Source organism: Populus trichocarpa, chromosome 10, assembly GCF_000002775.5.
Source record: "Populus trichocarpa isolate Nisqually-1 chromosome 10, P.trichocarpa_v4.1, whole genome shotgun sequence".
NCBI classification, from domain to species: domain Eukaryota; kingdom Viridiplantae; phylum Streptophyta; class Magnoliopsida; order Malpighiales; family Salicaceae; genus Populus; species Populus trichocarpa.
Genome location: NC_037294.2, coordinates 18,662,035 through 18,687,079, shown reverse-complemented (window position 1 = coordinate 18,687,079; position 25,045 = coordinate 18,662,035). Strand labels below are relative to the sequence as shown.

Sequence of the window (25,045 nt, the reverse complement as noted above, 5' to 3'; positions counted from 1 at the left end):
CGGATGACTTTTTTGATCAAGATGTTCGACGTGCTGATTTAGATTACAACTATATTATTTGTGTGATACGTTGCGGGTTAAAAAAGTTTTTAATACAAAAATTTTGTGGGTGTTTTTAATTTATTTATAATAAAATTAAATTAAATTTTATAAAAATTAATTTGGCATGACCTAGTCTACTTTACACGATTAAAAATAACTCAGATGATTGGTAAATATATAATTTTACTCCAAATAAATACTCAAAATTATATTTTTTAAAAATTATTAAAAGAACAACATACTAGATCGATTCGGATTAATCTGTCAATCTATTTGCGGGGTAATGAAATAATGATAACCTAATAACAAATAAATCAAAACAAAACAAACTATAAAGCCTATTTTTTAATAAACTCAATGTTAAATTAAGAAATTAAAAAATAATTCAAGTCAATTTGGATTAACCTACCAAAACTACGACTCGAGATATGAGATTGAATAACCCAAGTTAAAGCAAATTAAAACAAATTATAATGTTTAATCTCCAATAAACTAATATGAAAGAATGTAATTGAAATTAAAAAATATATAACAAAATCTCTTGAATTAAGCCATGTTAACTTGTGAAATTTTATGAATTTAAGTATTCGATAAATCTAATGTTAAAAAATAAAATTATAATTAAAAAATAAAAATATAGATTATGAAAAGAAAAATTCAAGTGAATAGTATTTTATGAATACGGATAAAATACATCTAATATTAAAAATTAAAATTAAAATTAAAAAAATTATTCGAAGGATGAAGATGAATAGTATAGTTTTTTTTGTTAATATGCTAGACGAAATTATTTTATGAGTACGGATAAAAAAACATTTACGTTATCTTGGGTTAGAAATTCATGGTGAGCGTATAACATCGAGTAACATGTTTGTCAAATAGCTTACAGAAAAAAATTCTTAATTTGTAAAAATCAACAGAACATTTCGCTTGTTTTTCTTTTTTCAAAACATGGATAATTACTTTTGCCAAAAACCAGACCTCTTCAAGACCTCATGTCAGGTTTTGAATTGTTAAAAGACAGCGGTAGTAGTTAGTTTCTCCAACTAAATTCTTGCATTTTCTTTCGTGTTCGAACTCCGATACAAATTAAATAATTGTTTTTTTCTAAATTATCAAATATCCGTGACAGGTTAACAAGAAACTGGCTGTAATCGATTATCATCTGGAAAACTAGAAAGGTTCACAATCGCTAGAAGATACTGATTTTAGACCCTAGAAATATACTTCAATCGAAGCTACAATTTTTCAAAGAATAATATTATCAAAATTTTTATAATATCAAATATATTGATGGTACAAATAATTGGAAAAAAAGAAAGAAAGAAGAAAAAACAATGCAATTAATTAACTGTCTAATAAAAATAAAAAACTATTAAATCAGACTCGTTGGAGTCACCCACCGATTCCACCCCCAATCCCTTCACTGCTTCCTCCGACTCCGTCTCTCCATCGCAGTATGTTGTCGATGACTCCACGACTCTCCTAAAAAAGTCTTCGCAGCATCCAAACTCGGAAAATAAGTGGGTTCAAGGAACAACTGAGTCAACGAGTCACAACTCTCGGAACTCACCAAAACGCCATTCCCTTTGGCCTCCAAACTCCCCATAACAACAACCAACACCTGTTTATACGCATAAAAGAACCGCTTCAAAGCACCCTCAATTGCCTGTAAAGCCTGAAGCAAGTAAACCTTCTCAAACTCCCTTTTTTCACTGTACAACCTCATGGCCGCTTCTTGTATCCTGGGCCCACCTTTTGGGTCCACTTCAACGCCTAAAATCTCCGGTACCTTATGCTTCAATTCCTTGCACGATTTGGTTATCTCCACCAATTCTCTCGATCTGAAACAAAACGGAGCCGTTTCGTCTAGCGATCGCATTTGTAACTGATTTTTTAGCCTCAGGAAATCATCTGGATCCATCAGTAGATGCAAGTCTTCAATTTCTGCTAGAAGTTTCCAGATTCTCTCGACTAGATAACAATCGTTTGCTGCTCTTGAAAATTCTTTGCTTTCGATTCTTTCAGTTACGCGCTGGATTATTTGTTTTGCCACGTGGATCCATGACTCTAAGATTTGATGCGTGGTATACAATGATTGGTTTTCCTGGTTGTTTGTGTGATCGTAAGGACTCTTTTTGAGGGCGTGGATTTCGTTCGGCCTGCAAACAGCGTCGTATTCAAGGTTTGGCTTGCCGGTTAGGTTTGGCTCGCCGAGACCTAGTGTGTACGGGCACCGTCTCATCTCGCACTCGATAGAGTACAAGATTTTCTGAGCTACATCTTCTGATGTCTGCCACGTTGCGAGCCTAGGCAGCAGACTTGCCTCGCTGGTTTTACTGACCACTGTAGTTTCACCTGGAACCTTCCAGACCTCCGCATAGCTTCCATCTCTAGCCAGAACACTGTTCGATGAGCTCAAGTCAACGATCGGAGCCGTACCACGCGTTGTGCTACCTTCTGCCTCGTCTTCGATGATGATCGCGATTAACTCAATCTGAGAGGTGGTGAGTGACTCGATCCTCCGAGTCAATTCTCTCCGATTCGCGTATGGTCTTGCATCTGATAAAACCGTTGAAATGAACCGGAAAGTGATTTCTAGAGCTTGCAAGGCTGGCTTTAGAATAGACTCTGTTTTCCAATTAGGAAATTCTTTGCGGTTCCATATCTGATGTAGCTCTGCGAGGCGGAAGCAGTGCTCGTAAGCTGAACAAGAGGAGTCGGAAGCAGGAGTCGGAGTGATATTCGAGACGCCACGAAACGGAATGGCTGGGATTGAGATTTGGAGTTTGTTGGAGAGTTTTGGGGATTTGTTTGGGAGATCAGAGGATACCATCTTTGCTTTCCAATCTAAATCAACCATTTTTTTTTTTTGCTTCGGAAGAAATGGAAATGGAAATTAAACGGAATTCGTTGTGTGTTTTTTTAGCCTTTCGAGTTTTGTTTGGGTGGTGAGAAAAGTGGACGGGGTTGTGTATATATATAGAGAGAGAGGGGAGTTCGCCTGTTGGAGCTTGGAGGGATTAAAGGCGTCTTGAAACTTGAAAGTAAAAGGGAGGTTGGGAATTTGAGTTTTTGAAAGTCGTGGAGATTGAATTTTAATTGTTTAATTGGATTTTTTTTATAAAAAAAAGGAGTCGGGAAAATTCGAAAGACAAAGAGAAAGAGAGAGGACATAAAGCTTATCCATAAGGACCTAACGTGGAAGGTGTATCGGGTGGGCAAGGCATTCAAGAAGGAAACTGCGTTTTCTTGGATTATTCTAGCAAAAGGAGGTAGGCAGTGGAACGGTTCCAATGTTTGACCTTGGTCTTTGCTGGCTATTTTGTTCAATTAAATCCGCCTTTGATACTGATCTTCTAATGCGAGCATACACTGTTCACGCTAATTAATTAGCATGAACAGTGTTGCATACACTATTCCGGCCGGACCGGTTCCGGTTCAAAACTTTAAATGCATTGAATCAGGTCCGACCCAGTAAAATAAAAAATAAAAAATATTTTTTATTTTTTAATTGTGTTTTATTTAAAAAAACTAGTATTTAACATTATTCAATGATTCATTTTCGGATGTATTTCATACATGATGGAATTGTAGATAGTTTAATGGAACAATAAAAAATATTTTATATAAAGTATTATTTATTTCATGATGTAATAATAATAGTTAAATCTACAATATTTAAATTAAAAACTATCAATATTAATATATATTTTTTAAAATTATTTTATAACCTCAATTTCAAAAGCATTATTAACCAAACACATTAAACTACTTTTTGTTCAAACTCAATTTCAACCACAGTTTTAACCAAACACCTATTTTTTCAAATCAATCTCAACTAAAAATACTTTTTATAAAACAACTTTTTTCAAACTACAACCACAACAGCTACCGCAATACCAAACATACTCTTATTTTTCCCCTAATCTGTACCTCCAATCACGTGCTGCCCAGGTGATTATTTGATTTGACTTCCCCTGCTTTAAATTTTGAAGTTATATATGAATAAAAATGCTCGTTTAGAAGGAACAATTATACGGCACTCTTAAATACACTCTTCTCGTATTCACATGTTATTGAATTCAGACCAGTGTGTAGTTAAAGAAAAGTGTGGTATAAGTTTTGTAAATATTTCGAGTGCGGGGTATTTGTTTGTTCAAGGACGTGTTTGGTTTTAAGCAAAGCAATAAGTGGGGGTTTGATATAGTTGTGTAAAGCATAGTTTTAAGACCCGGCCCGGTTCAAGGCCTGAGTTCCGGGTTTTGATCGAGTCACCAGGTCGGCCGGGTCAGTTTTTTTAAATCAAAACGACGTCGTTTTAGTAAAAAAAACAAAAGTCAACGGGTTTGCAACCAGGTCTTGCCGGGTCAACCCACCGGGTCACACCGGGTTTTTCCTTCCCCCATTTTTTCTTCAACCTTGCCCGGTTCCAGCCCCAGGTCGGCCGGGTCCCGGGTCAACCCGCCAGGCCGGGCTGAGTTTCAAAACTATGGTGTAAAATATTTTTTAAAAGTGTTTTTTGCTTGGGAATATATTGAATTTTTATTTTTTTTAATATTAGTATATCAAAATTATTAAAAAACAAAAAAAAACAATAAATTTAATGATTCTCCGTGTTAAAATACACTTTTAAAACACAGTTAAACACAATCCTAAAAACAATGTAAATATCAAAGAGTCAATATTAATTTTTTTTATTGCATGCTTAATTTAAGGGCCTGTTTGGAAAAACAAAGGCGTCCTGCGTTCGTGTTTTCAGACAAATACTTCAAATGTTTTCACATTCTACCTTTTGACTGTAATCTTGGAAATGCTCATTTAAATCTGAGAAATACTTTGAGAAATATAAAGTTGGTTAAATCGCGATAACAAATGAATTTCTTTTCTTTTTCTTTACTACATTAAACCTAGAGAAAATTGATGGTCCGTGTTTCCTAAGAATCAGTCCGTGTTTTTAGAGGAAATGACTGCACAGCAAATGGTCAAAAGATTACAGCAGGACCAAAAACTTTCAAAGTAAACGCGGCTCCCGATCTGTCGTCCAGCTCTTACTACTCCTAGGCATCTTGGGTCCATTCCAATCATTTTAGACATGGATAACATGGAGCCATTTTTTTTCTCCGTTAGGGAACATATTTTTATTCGGAGTTGAATGAAGTAATTGTGCGTGTCATCATGTTAGTATCCAATGGAGGACTGAATCTTTATTAGGAGCCAATCACGAATCACGCAGGACTAACTAGCTCAAATGGGAGAGAAGAAATATGCCCTCGTTTGGTGTTTTTTTTTCGCTTTTTTTTGCGTTGTTTAAAAGCGCAAGAAAATCCCTTTCAAGTGACTAAATTAAAATCCAATCTTAATATCCGGCAAAGGCAAAGAAAAAAGGATTTCAAGGGATTTCGTGTGGGGTAGAATTAGGACTTCAAAATAGGATGTTAATATGTTTTTTTTTTCCTGCGGTATGGAGCATAGTGAGAGAAATATGAAAAAAAAAATTTATATAAATACTAGTATATATTTTCTGGGGTCGGCGGGAGTAGATTAGTAAATTCGAACGTTGACTTACAAATTTGAAGACTTTTAGGATTGGAATGAAAGTCACATAATGGGGGTGCCATAACCCCTTTATAATTGTCTGGCTGTTCGAGTAAATCAAACGCGTAAAATTAGGAGCACTACTGAGAATGTTAAATTCGGGTTAAATCGAAACTATTTGCATTTCTGGTTTTAGATATATGACATGTGATATGTGATTCATCAGCCACCAAGAAAGGAAAATTAAAAAAAAAAACGTTGTCCCTGCTGACTAGAAAAGGTGCTGCTGTACAGTGTCGACGAACTGGTGGCTGGCCAATGACTGGAACTGGAGTGGCGACTGGTTGACGTGTCTTCTAAAGATTAACAGTGAGAGTTGAGGAGCGATGGGTGATCGACAGAACTGTTTTGTGAAAAGAGAGGGAGAGGAGAGGTGTGCAGTCGATGGGATTTTCTTTTCTTTTTTAAACTAAGAGCGGCCTTTTATTCTAATATATAAGTGCATGCTTGGTAGTCTGTTTTGTAGCATTGTTTTGGTGTACTTTTAAAATATATTAGTTTTAAAAATATTGAATTAATATTTTTTTACTTTTTTGATGATTTTAATATACTAATATTAAATTTTTTTTTAATAAATATATAAGTGAAAAACGCTTTTAAAAAGTAATTTATAATATAATATCAAACATATATTAAAACTTGACCATGTTTGTAACTTGATTTAAGATTGAAGTTGTTGATTAAAAAATGAGATTGTTTTTTTTTAAATTAAATTAGATGTCATTTGAGTTTTAATTGGGACAACTAAGTTTAATTGATTCAACTCTCAATTTAATATGACAAGAAATTTAACTTAGGCTAAGTCTGTAATATTGAATTATTAGGTTGAACTGCTAACCAGACTAAGTTTAATTACACTGGTCTAATTAGATTGAGAGGATGAATGTTTAAGTCCAATTAATTTTAAGTTTTTTTTTAAAAAAAAACATGTACAATTTATCAGTTTTTGGGTGGATTCGAGGAGGAAAAAATTCAAAAATCAAACTAAAACAAACCAATTTCGATTTTGGCTTTTTATGCCCAAAACTTATTTTAAATCCGAACTAAATCAATGTCTTGGATTCGGTGATTTTTTAGATGGACCAGAATAGTGCCACCCTTGACTATATAGACACCTCAGGACCTCGCTGCTCGAGTAAAGAAATAGCTTCACGTGTTCTTATATTTCAAGGATTGTGCCCAATCTATCCCTTATATATTTTCTCGTCAGTTTCTCGCCATCAAAAATTAAAATTAACAAAAATACCCCACATGGCTTACCCACGATCATGTTCAGATTTTATATACTTAAAACATCTCTCACTGCGAGATAGATAAACTGAGATTTAATCTAATCTCGCGTGTAGGTTATTCCATAGCTAGCAAGCTTTGGGGTAAAATTGGCTTTTTTTTATTTTTCAGTAAAAGATTTTATAAACATGTATGAACTTCATCATATACAAATGATGTGATGTATTTTTATTAGTTTTGAAGGTAAAAACCAGTCAAAATGATACGTTGAAGATGCAACCACTTTTAAAGATAAATTAAACACGACTCTTAAAATATTAAAATACATGTCGGCATTTTTTATTGTTTGAGTTCTATGTAAGAATCACTTCCTTCATCTGAAATAGTTGAGGCGACAACTCATCTAACTATTTTTTTTTTCCATCCTTTTTGTAATTTTCCCCTTCCTTTTTTTTTTTCATTTTCACACGTTCATTTAATTTAAAATTTGTCTTCGTAAATTATTTTAATTTATTTTTTATAAGTTACCAATCTCAAACAAATATTTTAATATTTAATTTGTGTTCAATTTTACAAGCATTTAGTTTTGTTATTTTTTTTTTACATGTATCATCATTTTAAAGATATTTTATAGCAAGCCTTCTTGATTTATAAAAAATAGAAAAACCATTGTTCATATTATTTTTGGTTCAAATCATAAGCAGTAATTTAATTAGTGTTTGACAAGTCTCATAAGCACTAATTTGATTAGTGTTTGACGAGTCTTTTGTTTTATGTCAAGTATTGGATGCTCTAAACAAAGGGCACCCTTGTTTAATTGGATTTTGATTTCTCTTTTAAACATTCTTAATTGGATCCAATCACCGCGTTTACCGCCTTAAAAAAAAAGGAAATTTAGTGCCATCGTTCTTTGATTATTACACGTGTCAAACACGATTGCCGGTGCTAATCAGACTCGGCATGGTGGCTTCCAACTCAGCACCGCTTTTGAATGCCAACTAACCACGGGGCAAGCACGTGAATGTGAACCCAAAGCCCAACACGTGGCATGGTAATCACGTGCACCCCACCGTCATCTACTCCGTACCTGTCGGATATATGTGGACAAATCGGGTCACATTAGCGGCGACGGACAGGGCAGTTGGCTTCCCGACACGTGGCCTTTACAGTTGGAACTGTGAAGGATTTCGCTGGTTTCCACGTCTAGCTAGAGAAGAGTAGAATGATGTTTATGGGCCGCGGAATATGCAATTATGGAAAGCAAAGGAAAATAAAATAAAATATATATATATTATTTTTTCCTAAAAAGGTCGTTGAACTTTGTTTATTTTATTATTTTCTGATAATGGGTATGTTTTTTTTCTTTGACATTGAAGGCATGCAGTCAACGGTGAGCTAAGACCCAGGTTTCCTAGCAAGAAAGCATGATTCGGGGCTATGGTTGATTCATCAAGTTGTTCCTTTTCTTTTAACTTCTTGCTGTTCATTTTTTTATCTTCTCTTATCCAGCGCCAGATAAGAAAAAAGGAAAGGTTGAGGAATCTTACAATTTCGAAAGTGCTGCTTAGAAAATGTTGCAGATGTGGCGCGAGTGGAGTACTGACCAATTTCGCCCGCTGAATGGAGATTTCGACTTTCGAGCATCTAACTAGTGGAATAATTTCACACTACTTCAAAGAAGCCGTACACTCAAATCCCAATTGAATCAAGATAAGTAACGTTACTGGCATCCATCCAATATATATATATATATATATATATAATGTATGTATCCCTTGAATAGAGAAATAAAGTGCGTGTGGCTCAAGTAATCAATCAGAACTCCAACCCAGGTACAGCTCATGATTATCTCAACTTTTTCAACAGTTATTCCGTGAGCACCCTGTTCTTGCTTGATAATTTGATCTGTATGAAGCAGAAGCATGAAGAAGCGGGTGATCTCAATTTTGTCGAAATAAATACTAAATAAAAGAGATTTTATTGGCTTGTCAGATATAAACCACTCGTCTACGAAATGATCTCTCCAAAAACCAATCGGAGAATCGCAAATATTCTTTCCCTTGCTTCTCAAGTTCTTCTTGTGTAGATTATTTTCTTGTCCGACCGTAACTTTAAATTATACTCGGTATTTTCGTTGACCGTTTCTTGTCTTGTGACTTCTTGAACCATCCTTATCCAAATCCATATATCTCATATATCTCACAACCAAATTGAAATACAAAATATATAAAATAAAAAAGGAAAGGTGGTATCGTCTGTTTTCGCAAATTAATCACTTTAATAATCACGCAGCAAAAGTTTCTTGGACAAACAAATAAAGAAACTAAAGCCTGCCTTGGTCTTACATGATCCTGCTGTGGATAGACATTACAATCAACTGTTGCGGCCATTATTTACTTCAAAGATTAAGGTTACATGAGAAACAAGATCTCGGAACAGGATATTCATGTCGAGACTCGAGACTGCACTCGCGCTTACCCCCCCCCTGATTACAAGATGTGTATCGCCTCTGATTCGTTTCTTATTTTAATGAAATGTTCTCATTCTTCTCGCTCCCAATACTTGAACGTTAATTGTACAGAGGATATAAAAGCACGGCCCTACATGAAAATGGCTGTATAGCTGACGATCCTCAAATTTTGTGATGGAATTCAAGCATAGATCGAACAGGCGATGTGCCCCAACTGTCAGACACTAGCCACTTATTTTGACTAACACAGTGTGCTGCGTAGACAAATAATCGAGTTACTTATACCTTGCCAAATAAACAGGTTATATAGATTCTCTGAAAAAGAAAATTCTGCAAGTTGCATCAATCTAAATCCTAAAAGAGAGGGGGAACAGAGTCTGCACCAGGTCCTTTAGTCATTGGTTAAATAAATTCTTCAATTATTCACAGCAGCCCAACTGGCCTAGACACTGATCTGATCTCTAAGTTAGGGAAGTAGCAGTCCAAACCCTCTTCAAATGTGGAAGTTGTGTCATTGAAGATTTGAAAGAGATGGAAATAATCCCCTCATAGTCAGAGAACCCATTAGAAAATGGACATCATGAATTGGAGATACCCGACAAACTAAATAAGATCCCGTCTTCGGGACCATATCTATCCCTGTGAACAATGAAATCCATGAAAATCAATTTGGTTAGGCTTGAGATTTGATTTTAGCCATGCTCCTGCTCGTGAGATTGTGACCATTAGACTAGCCAGAGTCCAGCTTCAACATGGCAAGGAATGGATTGATTGACAGATACTAACACTTATTTTTCCACCATAAGATGAATAATGAGCTCCATGAGCATACCAACATCTCAACCACTCACTACACGTTCTGATGGGCACCATCAAGAACAAACTCATCTCTTACAGGAGCAAAATCATATCATGCACACATTTTCAATGATGTAGAAATCCTTTGCAGGTCAATTAAGGAGTCTAGCTAGGGCCTTAGTGATCATCGTTATCTCTGAAGCGTTATCGCTTTTCTTGATGAGAGCAGGACCAGCTAGCACATATAATGGAATGAATCAATAGATAAAATCTGTCTCCGATGACACCTTCTTTTATTCTCCTTCATTTTCTTTTCACAGTTGAATATCCAAAAGACAACTTAGCTCTTTAAGTGCAAATCCAACTAGAGGAGTGTTACCCTTCTTAGTTAATAAATCCACACACGAGTTCCTTGACTGAGGACATGATTCTAAGAAACAGCCTATTGAAAGAAAATTCACTTAAAAGAAAGAGCAAACGTGATTGATAAGATATAGGGCAAATAGTGTAAGAACAGTTATTTGAAAGTGAAATGACTCGGGGTGTTTTACATTGAGTTTTATTTTTTTTAAAAAAAAAAAATAATTCTTTTTACTTTAATTTTTTTAATTTTTTTTTAAATCATTATAATTTTTCCAGTCTTTTGGACCAGCCCAAATATAGCTGGAATTTAAGCTCAATATCGAGACTATTCCCCTTCGATCCGATCTTGTTTTGGCACATTTTTTTACATATATTTTTGAGTTTTCAGAAACCACAGTCAAACTTTTTATGCATATAATTTCTTTTCATCCGGAAACAATTTTTTCTATGCACTTGCATCATTTTCTAAACCAATAATACTATTCATCATCAATACCTCCACTAACATGACACAATAATCAACGATATACCATGGCTAATTAATGATAAGATACCAATTTATCCACCAATAAAATATCTTTTTCTTCACAAAGACGCAATTTGTTATAAGCCTATTCTGTTTTTCTAGGCAAATGATTTCAGTTTGCATAAACCTTAAGGCCAGCGAGTCCAAATTTCAGAATCGAAAATTCCCGGAGATCTTATGGAAGACCATGTTTAGAGGTTGTGACCTTGATCTTATGGAGTGTGTTTGGTATTGAGGTTGCTGTTGTGGTTGTGGTTTTAAAAAAGTTGTTTTATAAAAAGTACTTTTAGTTGAGGTTGGTTTGAAAAAATAGGTGTTTGGTTAAAACTGTGGTTGAAATTGAGGTTGAACAAAAAGTAGTTTAATGTGTTTGGTTAAAAAAATGCTTTTCAAATTGAGGTTATAAAATATATATATATATATATATATATGAATGATTTTTAATTTAAATATTGTAGATTTAACTACTGTTATTACATCATGAAATAAATAATATTGATATCAAATATTTTTTATTATTCCATTAAACTATGTGCAATGTCATCACATACGAAATAAATCTATCAAATAAGGACTATATTTTCCATGGTTTCTTAAGCGCGCAACAACAAAAACTGAAGTTTTTGTTACGTCATCAAGCGATCTCCTTCTAATTTTTTGAATAAAACACAATTAAAATAAAAATAAAAACTGATTTTTTTTAACTGGGTCAGACCCGGCAAGAACATAATTGGAATTGCGATCAAATTCCATAAATGTTACGTCATCATGCGATATCCTTCTAATTTATGTAGTGTTATTAAATAATATTAAATACTAGTTTTTTTGAGTAAAAGTCATTTTTTTTTTAAAAAAATTACAATTTCATTACATACAAAATTCATTTGACAATAACTACAGTTTTCTAAAAAATTTTGAGCGTTCAATAAAATTAGATAAAATATTATCATTTATAAAAATTGAGATTACAGTACAAGTAAATTTAATTCACCTTAAGCTAATTTAAAAAAAAATTCAAAAATATTATTCACGTGAGTAGTATGAGTGAAATCATTTAACTATACTGGTTTTTCAAAAAAAAAAAATAATGAAACTTTTCATGTGAACAGTGCGAGTGAATTAATTCACTCGCACTGGTTTTTCGAAATTTAAAAAAAAAAAAAAAAAAAACTAAACTGTGCACTTTAGTGAACAGCTACAGTGGAGCCATGCTCCACTGTAGCTGTTTTTCCCAGACGAGAAGCAGCAAAATGCTGCTTCTCCTAAACCAGCGGTGCCATGTGGGTCCTACCCACTGAAAGTGCTTTCATTTTGATTACCAAACGCTTATTAACGTGGTTGCGGGTGAACCTCACCCGCAACCACGTTCCCAAACGGCATAAATCAAGATGGGAGTTACAAATCAAGGAAAATTCAAAGACAACAATTAAATGAAAGCCAGACTTACACTAACTCCAGTGAAGAATATAAAAACACTTCCAGCAGGGCTAACGTGTTTTCCTAATGAACTTTTATTTTAATATCGGACTTTATTCCAGGGCAGTGCAGGGGGATGGGATGAAATTTGGTATTGCCACGACCATTATAAAACGCACAAGAGAAACAGCATTCAAAATAGTAAAATACTAATCACGGAAAAACCAACATTAAACTCATGACTTGCCTAGAAATGTATAACAAAAACAGCAATATAGGAAGCTAAAAGATGTTCACCAAAACATGGTAAATTCCTGGATAGATAAAAACCAACATAAAACTTAGTCAAACAGACTGAAACCCATGTCATCATCAGACTCTTCTGCCGGCTCTTCCTTCTTCTCCTCTTCCTTGGCGGCAGCAGGGGCACCACCAGAAGCAGCAGCAGTAACAGGGGCAGCAGCTACAGCAAACTTGCTAGGATCCTGCATCAAACAGAAACATTATCACATTTTACAGTAACAGAAAGCATAAACACAATTTAAATCTTAAGGTAAACAGTCCAGCCAATGAATCAACAAATTAAAAACCTCCAGGAACTCTTTCACTTTCTCTGCCTGTGGAAAAGAATACTCTGTTGCAACTGCAACAGCCAGAACATTCTTGTAGGCATTGATGAACATGTGTGGTGCGGCAGCAAGGGTTGGGTAAGAGGTGGCCAAAGACAACGAGGCGATCATTGAAACACCTGCAGCAAACTTGTCAATAAGGTCATCCTCTGTCAGGTCCAGCACCTCAGGGCTGAAGACAGAGCCATTGTCATAAGCAGACAAGACAACCAGACCATAAGAAAATGGCCTAATGCCAAGCTTTGCCAACAGAGCCGCCTCAGAAGAGCCAACCTTGTCACCCTTCTTGATCAACTCAACTGGGGTGATAATTTCGACTGTACCCTTGTTAATCTTGGTTGGGATATTAAGCACCTGAAAAAATAAACTGTTAAAATATAGAACAAATACGCACCAAAGTCTATTCCAATTGAAAAAAAAAAGATGACAAAAACATAATCATAATGAGATTTAGGTTACAGACCTGGAAGAAAGAGGTCTGGGATGGGTCAAGCCCTGTGTTGCCAGGAGGGACAACAACATCAATTGGTGCAACCAGACCAACACGAGCAGGTGCTCCAACCTGTTTGAACAAGTTAGAAGGGTGGGGTGCATTAGAAAAGGTCACAACCCACCTAAATGGAAATAAGATCAATTACCAGACAACAATTTGTTTGTTCTCTCGACTCAAAAAACTATAATTCATAAAGACATTTTGTTTCTCGTATGCACTTAGCCGCAGATTTATAATTTGAGCGAAAACCATTATTGCATAGCATTTAGGACAATTCAGCAATTGTAAAGTTGTTCTTTACCATCAAGTTGCTAAGACTTATTTAAATCGCAACAAACCCAAGCCAAAACTGGGAGTTTTAGTATATGTTAGACTTCCTAACTTCGTTGACATAGCCAAAAAGCAAAAGCCTAACTAAAAATCATTAACAACACGAAATAATATAGCCAGACAGCTTCTGTGATGGTGCGGAAGGTAGGATAAAAAAGAGACTAAAAACCAAACATAATAAGAGACTAACAACGTAAATTAACAATCATACGAAACAATGAAGAGTTAGAATTAGCTTGGTGCACCTTGTACTTGGCAACTTCCTCGCTCACTTCCTTGAGATCACCTTTAGTGAAAATCAATCCAACATTGCCCTATTCAATAAAAATAGTGAAATTAATCAAAACAAAAACCACACTCAAGCACAGATAAAAGAGAGTGAAAACATGTATCTTTATATACCCACCTGGAGGAGAGGGATAAGGTTGAGGAAAGCTTTGTTTGCAGTTTTTTCGGAATGGATCCTAACAGACCTCTTCATCATGGTATTCTTTCCCATTAGCACCACAGAGTCACCTCTAAGACCCCTCCTGATATTCTGCAGCTGGGTAGACCCCACATTATCAGCTGCTGCAATCAAGATCTGGCTGTACTCATCCAGCAATTGGCACAGCTTAGCATCGTAAGCGATTTTCTTATCAGCCTTTGATAGTTTGTTCACCATTTTTTTACTAGTTTGGTTTCTAAAACTAAGAGGAAGGTAAAGACCAAAGCAAAAATGAGGGCCAAGACACGAAGCTAGACTTCTGTCAAGGCGGACAGCAACACCGCGGCTGTCTCTTTAACCTCTGAGGTATTTGGTGGAGAAAGTAGAAGGAAAAAAGCAATATAACCCTAATACAGATGCTAGGCTTGTGAGAGATGAAATGTGTTTTTATGATGGGTTTTATAGGAGACCTAGATCGGACGGTTGGTGTTTGTTTCTTAGATTGTTATCTGATGGCTGTGACTTTTCCTTACTCTTTGGGCTTGTTTGCTGACTTGGGCTCCTGAGTCTAGTTACCGGACCGGCCTTATAATGAGAACTAGATCGGACGGTTAGTATTTGTTTTTTTCAGTGGAATCTAATGGCTGTTTTTACTTGGTACTTGTTGGGCCTCGGTACTTCGTAGTGCAGTTGAATTTGCTGTTTTTTGTTCTTTATATATATATATATATATATATATATATATATATATATATATATATTGTGGGCATTGAAGCGAAAGAAATGGAAAATTGGTTCATTCACCAAAATAATAGGTCTTTGATTGAAAGAATAATAAATTATTTATCCTAGAACGAAAATGGTTCCTTTACATCAAAAGTAAAGATGTGTGAAGATATTTTGGAAAATTGATAGAGTTTAAATTTATCTTTTCTATTCAAAACAAAATTTGAAACTTAAAATTGTTCGGCTAGCGAGTGTCTAGAAACAATTTATCTTCAATTTAGTGCAGTTGAATTTGCTGTTTTTTGTTCTCTATACATATTCAATGATTATTGAAAATTTTAATTTTAATAGTTATTAATATAAGTTTACACTTTGAAGAGATCGTTGAAATTTATTTTTATTTTTTAAATTTTAAATACATATATGTTTATAAAAACAATATATATATATATAGGGACTAAAATAAACTTTAAAATTAAATATAAAAAATAAAAAATAAAAAGAAAAATTATGATAAGATACTTACATATGCATCTCTTAGCGTGATATAAAAAAGATAAATTTTTCATTTTAATATTAATTAATTTTTATAATTTATTATTTATATATTTATTATTTATTTTGTTAAATGTATATACCATATTTATATTTTAAATTAAAAAATATAATTTTTAAAATTAAATCCATAATATTAACATATTTTATTCTTAATTTAAAAAACTAGCAACTGTGTAACATAAATTTACTGACTAGAGAATAATAATAAAAACTTGTTTAAAATTATAATAGTGATTGTGATTTAAAAAAAATTTTGTTCAAAAATATATTAAGAAGATATTTTTTTATTTTTTAAAAATTATTTTTAATATTAAGGTATTAATTTTTTTTATTTTTTAAAAATTATTTTTAATATTAAGGTATTAAAATTATCTATAAATATTAAAAATAATATTAATTTTAAATAAAAAAAATTGAAAACTTTTTAGAACGCGGATTAAACGCGTTCCCAATCATACTGTAAGAAGATAAAATACTATTGTTTTCCTATACTTTGCTATTTGATTCCATTCCAAGGCCCAGGTCCTGTACCCTGTATTACTAAGTCCTACTTCCAGGTCCAAACCCAGTAGCTTATTGTAAGAACCCTCCCCTACAACTGATTTCCACCCGGAACCGCCGCTCCAACAACCTCGGAGACCAAGCAAAATGACCTCCTCCACCACAACCACCACAAAATACCGAGATCGGACGGCGGAGTTTCATTCAATAACCCAAACCCTGAAAAAAATCGGGGGAATCGCACCTGTTCATCAAAACAAATCTTATCAAGCAAATAATTCCTCTCCTTCAAAACCACTGCTATCTTATACTACCAGATCCGAATTCAACAAAAAAGCTTCCTTAATTGGGTCAGGCGTCCACGAAACCTCACAAAAGATCTCCAGGCTCGCCCAATGTAACCAAGTCCCTCCCTGAATTGACCTCCTTGATTCATAATGTAACAATTTTATACTGATCCTTGAATTTTGTTTGGCAGTGGCAAAACGGTCCTCAATGTTTAATGATCCAACCGTGGAGATACAAGAACTAACAGTGCTGATAAAGAATGATATAACCGCGTTAAATGCAGCCTTAACGGATCTGCAAACGATTCAAAATATGGAAATAGCTGATGGGAATTACTCAGAAGATAGATTTGTTCATTCAACAACTGTTTGTGATGATTTGAAGAGTAAACTTATGGGTGCTACAAAACGGCTTCAAGATGTCTTAACTACTAGAACTGAGGTTTGTGCTTTGCTAATGTTGTTTATTTATTAGTGTTTGTTTGTTAGAATTTATCTGATCTATTTCTTTTCAATAATGCAGAATATTAAGGCTCAAGAGAATAGAAAACAGATATTTTCGACCAATGTTTCGAGAGAGAATCCGTTTCTGCGTCAAGCGAAGCCGATGACTGAGCCACCTCCTTGGTCAAATCCATCTAATACATTTGCCAATTCACAGCCGTCTGGGTAAGTAATTTGTTTGTGTTTTGTTTGCCATGTTATTGGGGTCTTTTTCTAGTTGCTGTAAGAATTTTGGCCGGCTGAAATCCATATATTGGTTTTATAATGTTTTGCTTAATATTTGGATTGTAATTCTTGTCGATATTAAATCAATTGCATTTTAGAAGTTCCACTGTATCGTACAATTTAGTAGCTGCTGGTATTTGATGCACCTTTATTTCTCTTTCTGACCAGATTGCCACCAAATGATGTTCAAGTTGGGAACCAATTAAGGTATGTCTTCTTACATTTGTACATGCCATGATTGATCATTTCTGTTTACATGTTCTCTTTTAAGTAATGTTTTGTGTTCGTTGACTAATTTTGATGCGGTAACTAATTATCGACTTCACGGCTCCTAATCATTTCATTTCCAAAACTTTTCCTTAACACATGTAACACGCAGTCATGCCTTTCAACCCGTATCAATTTAAAAGCATGCTTGCATGTAAATTGCTGGCAATAGCATCAATTTCACCACGGGCTTTATAGAGGCTTTGGATATGTCCATACTCCATGCTGTATCTGCAGTGTTCGCTTGAGCCACTCAAGTATCTCCAAATCGAACCTGTTTCTGTTGTTTTTCTTCTTTTTTGTATCGTCGGTATATAAACTGTACTAGAAGAGGCTAAATAGATACTGCCTGCTAAAAAAGGATGGAGTCATCTCCTTACTCTTCTCCAAGAATATTTTGACTTGAAAATTGAAATTTCAATCTGAAACAGTTATTGTACCGCTAGAGAAGCTGCTGGCTGCCATCACACAGTGATGAAACTTGCTCCAAATTAGAAACAATGTCGGTGATTGTTGGCCTATCTTTCCCTTCCAAATTAACACAATCACTGCTGTGTATGCCACCAATTCCACTGTTTTTGCTCCATTAAGCGCCATTGGGCCAATCATGGCACCCAAAATCTCAGCTAATCATAATTTTAGCCACTGCAAAATTAAAACTAGTTGGTGTCCCTCCATTTTCATCATCCTTGAACATAACTCTCTTTATTTTCAAAAGTTTTAAGCTCTATACTCTAACAATTCCACACCAAGGCCATTGACATCACTTCAGTTGATACATTCAGGCCATAGTACTCAGGATAAAGGTACCCAATTGTTCCTGCTTCCTTCGTTGACCTGTAATCATTAATCCTGCTTAGTTTGAGGACCCATGAATGACAATCTAAGATCCGATACTCTTGTTGTCCTGTTCATGTTGAGCAATATGTTTGAAGACTTGATGTCTCAGTGAATTATCAGAGGGACTGCATAATTGTGAACATACTCAATTCCCCTAGCAGTATCAATGCAATCTTGATCCTCATTTTCCACCGAATTTATCCCTCTGCTCTTTTCAATGTTGTTCTTTCTTGTAAACGATCATAAAGAGCTCCACTCTTCAGGTACTAAGAAAGTAAAAGTCTGTCATCTCCATCTTCACAATACCCAACAAGCCTTAAATGTTTGTGGTGAAGCCTTGACAGTAATGCCAATTCTGACTGAGAGGCACTCTCTTTCTCTTCAAACTTCATCTTGTGGTCTGTTACCATTCTCTTAACTGCCACTTCATAGCCATCTTTTAATTTTCCTCTACAAACAAAAGTTGGCTAGAAACAAGGCTAGCCTCCTCCGCTCCACACAAAAACCTTGTCTGCTTATCCTTCAAGGTCCTCTCATTAAGAGGATTACACTTGGATACAGTGCCTGATGATGCCTGGTGCATTTATTTGGGCGATACCAAGTATTAAACCAAGTGAATTTGCTCTGTTGGTTACTGGATTTCAGTAAAATCGACTTGATTTTTATGTACTTACCTCAGCAGCCAATTTCCCATTTCATCATGCATTGGATATGGCTTTTCGAAAGTGGTTTAGTTTCCAAAGCTTTGAACTAGAAATGGGTTCTAATGCTAATCAACAACTTGCTTTGGACCTCAGACGAAGGCCAGCTGTGGACAACACTCCTTCCCAGCACATGGAAATGTCCATGTTGCAGCAGGTAAATCCAAGACAGGAGAACTATACTGAAAGCCGGGCAGTTGCCCTTCACAATGTGGAATCAACAATTTCAGAACTTGGTGGGATCTTTACACATTTGGCTACCATGGTTGTAGAGCAAGGGCAGTTGGCTATCAGGTCTGGCTTTTTTCTCGGATATTTACTGTCTGCATGTTTTATTTAACATATACAGAGAGTTCATCATCCATCTGTTCTTTGATCTCTTTAAGAAACTTAGACTGTACAATATCTTTTTGTTTTCATAACAAGATCAGCTTGATTGATTTAATCAGGATTGATGATAACATGGACGAGTCAGTGAATAACGTTGAGAATGCTCGTGGCTCTTTATTGAGGCATTTGAACCAAATATCATCAAATAGGTGGCTTATGATGAAGATCTTTGCTGTTATAATATTTTTTCTCATTGTATTCATCTTGTTTGTGGCTTGAATGTATAATTGGGACCATCTGACCCACTGATAGATACGCAGCTAAATGGCATACTCGGGATCCTTCCTATTTTACTAGTTAAGATATGTAGGTTGCCTTGTTGTGAGGATAATATCCCTTGTTTTGTAATTTCTTGAGATTGCATTTGTAGTGTAAACGAACCTGGCTTCAAGCTATATTCCCCGAAGCCATATTTACTGAAGCACATGCATAGATTAGGCAATTGTTAAACTTCCGTTATTTGACTCTGCGATTGTTGTTGCATCACGAAATGGCAGTACATTGATTAAAGAGATGCTTTTCTTCTCTCTGCACTTACGGATAGCGGCGGCCCATATACTTCTGGTTGGATTTAGAGTGCAAACAAAATTCATTGCCATTAGATGTTTAATTACAGTTTGACGCCTCGAGATTAATAGATAAAGAGACGGAAAACTTTTCCCACAAACCTTGAAGAAACGTGGAGTCAATTTGATGATGATTTTTTTTTACAGGGGCACATTTGATAGATTGAGGATTTTTCATTATTCCAATTCATTGGATTTTTTTATGCCAAAACCCTTTCAAGAATGTGGCTATCAAATGGAATTAAAACTCTTTAAAGTAGGATGCTTTTTAGAGTGTGCAATTAGTCAGTTCGTAAAGAAAACTTGATTTTCAGTTTCAAGTGAATGATGGCGCACCCATCTAGTTGGTGGGGAACTCAATCCTTGCTTCAACTATCTAATAATGCAAGTAATATTTGATTTCGGTGCAAGTTCTCCATACATGTCTACTCTTTTTTATATATTGATTTAGAAGCAACCAAACGATTGTTGTGCTATTAATTCATTGATGAGTAAGCTGAGAATAGTGTCAAGGATATGCTGGGAGAGGTAATCAGCCACTAAGTTAAATTTGCTGCAGAATCTCCTTTTTCCCTTCCTTAATTCGTAGTGGATGACTCAATATAGCTGTTGCTCCCCACAAACTGAGCCTGAAAGTCCTAATAAAGTATAGAAAGTGGAAATCCAGAGAACTAAAGGATTGTCACGTTGGCAAGATTGCAATAGCTAACTTCAACTTCAGCTTCGTGTTTATTTTTTTTTGGTCTATTGGCAAATGATCTGACTAGGGGTGACTAAAAGGGAACCAGAGCTTGATATTAAAAGGTGGTGGCTGATTGCACATGCAAAGAGAGGAGGAAAAGAGTTTCTTCCTCTGCAATCTCATCTTGAATTATTGTTTATAGCAAGATAAGGCCTCCCACGTTGTCACGAATCTTCGCTCCTGTAATTTCTGAATTGGTTCAAAGTGGTTTTTAGGCTTTGGTCTTGTCTCGTAAAGCATTTCCTCTATATCAAAATTCTCACGTATATAACATCTGTTGGCTTTTAAAAAACTCTTATCTTGTCGGTCTGTTTCCGGGTTATCTCTCAGCCATTTATTGGCATTGGAAGATTAAGAAATCAAGCTATAGTTCTCTGCTTCATTTATTTATAGTAAGTGTAAGGGAGATATATATATATATATATATATATATATATATATATATATATATATAGTTCTGCAATTTAATTAATGGTTACTTTGGTCAGTGTAGGCGCTAAAGATGACCACCCATCCTCTATGTGGTGAGACAGAATACTAGATGCTCAAGCATGCAAGGAGAGAACCTATCTGTATACGCTGCAAAAACAAACTCTGTTGAAAACATAACAAATCACTAATGGCAGACACAAGGCTGATAATTTCAACTCTTTATTTTGCGTGATAGATTTGGATTGATCATAGATGAAGCCGTCGAAAAGACTGAATGGTGTGTGATAATTCGAAGCGGTAGGCCGAAAAGAGCATGCTAGGCCTCATCATCAAGCATCGATGTGTCAGTTACTTACGTTACATGATATCCACCCTTCATGATATTCCTGAAGGCACATGAGAGACCAAGCGCAAACGACAAGGCAACTGCAACTCATACGGCGTACACGTGTACCCCCGGGCCCATCATCTCCCTCAAGGTTTCTCGACATGGATCGGTCTTTACGTTGCGCAAACAATGCACCCGGGATAGGCTGGCTGGATGATCAGGTCCTGTTCGGTGGGAGAGCCAGAAAAAACACACGAGTGCAGGTGTCCCGAGCAAGACGGGCGTGTTTGGCTAAAGCTTGGAGAACCCAACATACCCTCACCAACTATTTAAGTAAGATATTTGTTCTTGCCTAAATTAAAGACAATGATCATGACGCTAGAATGTTGCCTTAATAGTGTCGTGTCCGCATTAAGGACACACATTCCACTGTTAGTTCTCGGTATAGTTTGGAAGCATGAAAATAAACAATTCTACCTCTCTTTGCTATGCAAAAAGACAAGGCTTGCAATTATGTGTGACTTGTTTATCAAATTCTCTCGATCTCTCTCTCTCTGTTTTTTTTTTTTTTGCCTTAAACTCTATATTTTTATCTTCTAGTACTTGCATTGCCTAATTATGTCTTGGTTATAATCTCCAATCCTTCAATTTGATGTTTGTTTCTATATATCTATCCATTTTTTTTTAATTTTCGATGCTTTTAATTTGAATGAATTAACTCTTATCTTTCTTTCTTTTAGCCAAACAACTAGATGGATGATATCATCTATCCTTTCTCTTCACCCTTTTTCCACTCTTCACATTTCATCCTTTCCTCGACCCATTCTTCCTCATAACAGACCCTGATTTCATTTTCTTCTGTTAAAGGGAATTATGAAGGAATACGATAGTAATTTAAGATTCACCTCTTGGTTTTATGATTACTTGAATATATATATATATATATATATATATATATATATATATATATATATATATATTTGGGTATGTATTTGGGTATATATATGTATGTATTTGGGTCACGATGGTTTTTAAACATGATATCAGAACACAAAGTATAATGGGCTTGTGCAAGTTTGAAGCCCAAAGAGCTTTCACTTGAGGGTGTGTATTAGAGAATAATATAAATCATAGGAATCTCACCTAACAGCTTAAGCTTTTAGGTTGAGATGAGTCTTTGACATGATATTAGTGCTTTGATGACCAAGTGATCAGGAGTTCGAATCTCATCATACCTATTTATTTGATAAAAATTAAACACAAGGTAATGTGGGTCTGTACAAGTTTCAAGCTCAAAGGGCTTTTACTTGAGGGGGTGTGTTAGAGAATAATATAAATCATATCATGAGACCTCACATAACAGCTTAAACTATTGGATTGAGATGATTCTTTGACATTTTCTTTTCAATACTAAATATATATTTTTTACTCACTTACAAACTACTCCAAAACTACTTTTACATAGAAAATCCAAGTTTGAGACACCTTAAACTACTAGACAAGCATGGAACCGGGTATGGTTGGTTACAATGATCACTCAGCTTATGGTATACACAAACATGTTTTTCTTACTCTTTACCACTTACATATTGCTCCTGACATACCCAAAAAACAAGAGTAGTAATTAGTATATTGTTAATTAGCTTAATTAATTTGGTCGAAAACGAAAGTTTAGTTATGCCAGATTAATTATACTTAGGACCCATACAAATCATGTATTTGTAGCTGGGTTAGTGATTGCAAGACAGACATGCTAGCAGGAATTAATGATGATGGTCTTCGTATGGAGATTTTGCATTCTTAAACGAATGATGTAATAGGGAAGCAATTATTTTATTTATTTTCTAACTGCTGTTATGATTAATTAAGGATGTATTTATTAAAATGTTTGATGGAAACTTGAAATTGGGAAGGGCATAATTCAAGGTTCCATGTCCTACACTAGCAATCCTCTCCCTAATTCGCAGCTCTGGTTCATAATAAAGTATGGGCATTTAATTTTTAATAATGGTGTGAGTAACACTGAGATGTCGAACAATGATTTATGCCCCATTAAATATTGAAATACCTTTAAAGCAATTTGCGGCGGTTTAATTGGATGCAACAAGCATGTCCTAGGCTCCTAGCTAGCTAGGAGGCCTATTCAAAACCTTATATATATATATATATATATATATATATATATATATATATGTATGTTTTGCTTGATTCGTAGGGTGTAGAGAATACCAAGGATAAGCTGGTATATTGCCAGAGTGAGAGCTTTTAGCTCATAATACATATTCTGATGTACCCGAACCGAAGAAAAGCCCTTGAAGATTAAAAGCTTGATTTGCAGTGTGGTTGCGAGTGTTTTTTAAATAATTTTTTGTGTTAAAATACATATCAATAATCTTTTTTTATTTTTTAAAAATTATTTTTGACATCAGCACATCAAAACGATCTAAAACGTATAAATCATATTAAATATTAGCAAAAAAAAAAATTCAATTTTTTTAAAAACACAAGTTGAAACGCGTTCCCAAAGATGCTCTGAGAAAAAGCTAAATGAATATCCATTGTTGATCGGTTTCTTGTGATAATCACTGCCATTTCAATCAAATATTCTTAATTTCTAGGCGGGTTCTTAAGTTCCTTCTCATCATATCATATCATGCAACATAAAAAAAAATTAATTTTTTTTATGTTTTAAAAGCATTTTAAAAAAAACTTGGAATTTTTTTTTTTTTTTTTGCTTTAATATTTTTATATATTTTAAGATCCTAAATTCTATAATTAGATCAAGATATTTTATTATAATAAATTAAAAAAAAATTATTTACACTTTGACCCTTCTTTTCTTTCAGAAAAAACAAAGTCACATGGGTTATAAAATTAACCTTTGAAGGATATGTTTAATTTTATATTTATTCTAAAAATTATTCTCTAAAATAAATATTTATTTAAACATAAAAAAATCCTCAAATATATAAAAATATATCTTTTTCGGCATAAATATAATTCACCAATCATTTTAATTAGAAAAAAACAAATCAAATCATTAAAACTAAAAAATTAAATATTTATCCGAGATATCAGCGTGTCCCGTATGCCCATGCGGTAAATTCCAACCTCATCAGAAAACATATGCCTTCCATATCTAATGTACGGTCATGCTTCCTGGTATGAAGAGTGGAAAACAAGTATTCCACCACGTACATCACGCCATGCTGATGTCAGGGTTCATTTTTCTTTCGGCAGATCTAAAAAAATGCCCCTCCAATTATTTATTTGGTTTCAATTTTACCCTCAAATAAATTTTTGTATCAGTCTTATCTGTAAGCACTTTTGATTTTTCATTGAGACCTGTTAGAATTTCTTAAAAGACATTGTCTTAGTTCCTTACAGGACCATATTGTTTCTTACACACACAACAAAGAAAAAAAACAATTTGGATGAAATCCAGTATCAAATATGGACGTTTATATATATAAAAAAAACATAGATGGAAAGATTCAATTAAATTTTTTATAAAGCTTGAGAGAAAATATGATATAAATTTGTTTTTTTGGAAGCAAGATTGAGAATACCCTGTTTGTTTTTGCGTTTGAAATTTTTTTATTTTTTTATTTACTTTAAATTAATATTTTTTGGTGTTTTTAGATAATTTAGATGAG

General features: G+C 34.5%; 3 protein-coding genes across 3 annotated transcripts; 1 reads left to right on the top strand and 2 right to left on the bottom strand.

Moving 5' to 3' along the window:
• Nucleotides 1–1,286: 1,286 nt before the first annotated feature.
• On the bottom strand, nucleotides 1,287–3,118 carry LOC7490335 (nematode resistance protein-like HSPRO2). Its single transcript, XM_006378609.3, has one exon. The coding sequence runs from the start codon at nucleotides 2,903–2,905 to the stop codon at nucleotides 1,466–1,468; it is 1,440 nt and encodes a 479-aa protein (XP_006378671.1). The 5' UTR covers nucleotides 2,906–3,118; the 3' UTR covers nucleotides 1,287–1,465.
• A 9,517-nt stretch (nucleotides 3,119–12,635) lies between these two features.
• LOC7474450 (60S acidic ribosomal protein P0) lies at nucleotides 12,636–14,761 on the bottom strand. Its single transcript, XM_002315129.4, has 5 exons — nucleotides 14,302–14,761; nucleotides 14,141–14,209; nucleotides 13,536–13,634; nucleotides 13,034–13,426; nucleotides 12,636–12,928 (listed from the first exon to the last, which is right to left on the bottom strand). Exons 1-5 carry the CDS (start codon nucleotides 14,557–14,559, stop codon nucleotides 12,785–12,787), a joined length of 963 nt encoding a protein of 320 aa, XP_002315165.2. The 5' UTR covers nucleotides 14,560–14,761; the 3' UTR covers nucleotides 12,636–12,784.
• A 1,343-nt stretch (nucleotides 14,762–16,104) lies between these two features.
• LOC7474449 (syntaxin-31) lies at nucleotides 16,105–19,833 on the top strand. The gene is made up of 6 exons (XM_002316191.4): nucleotides 16,105–16,504; nucleotides 16,586–16,836; nucleotides 16,918–17,063; nucleotides 17,292–17,330; nucleotides 19,028–19,225; nucleotides 19,381–19,833. The coding sequence occupies exons 1-6, from the start codon at nucleotides 16,255–16,257 to the stop codon at nucleotides 19,538–19,540; spliced, it is 1,044 nt and encodes a 347-aa protein (XP_002316227.2). The 5' UTR covers nucleotides 16,105–16,254; the 3' UTR covers nucleotides 19,541–19,833.
• Nucleotides 19,834–25,045: the final 5,212 nt, after the last annotated feature.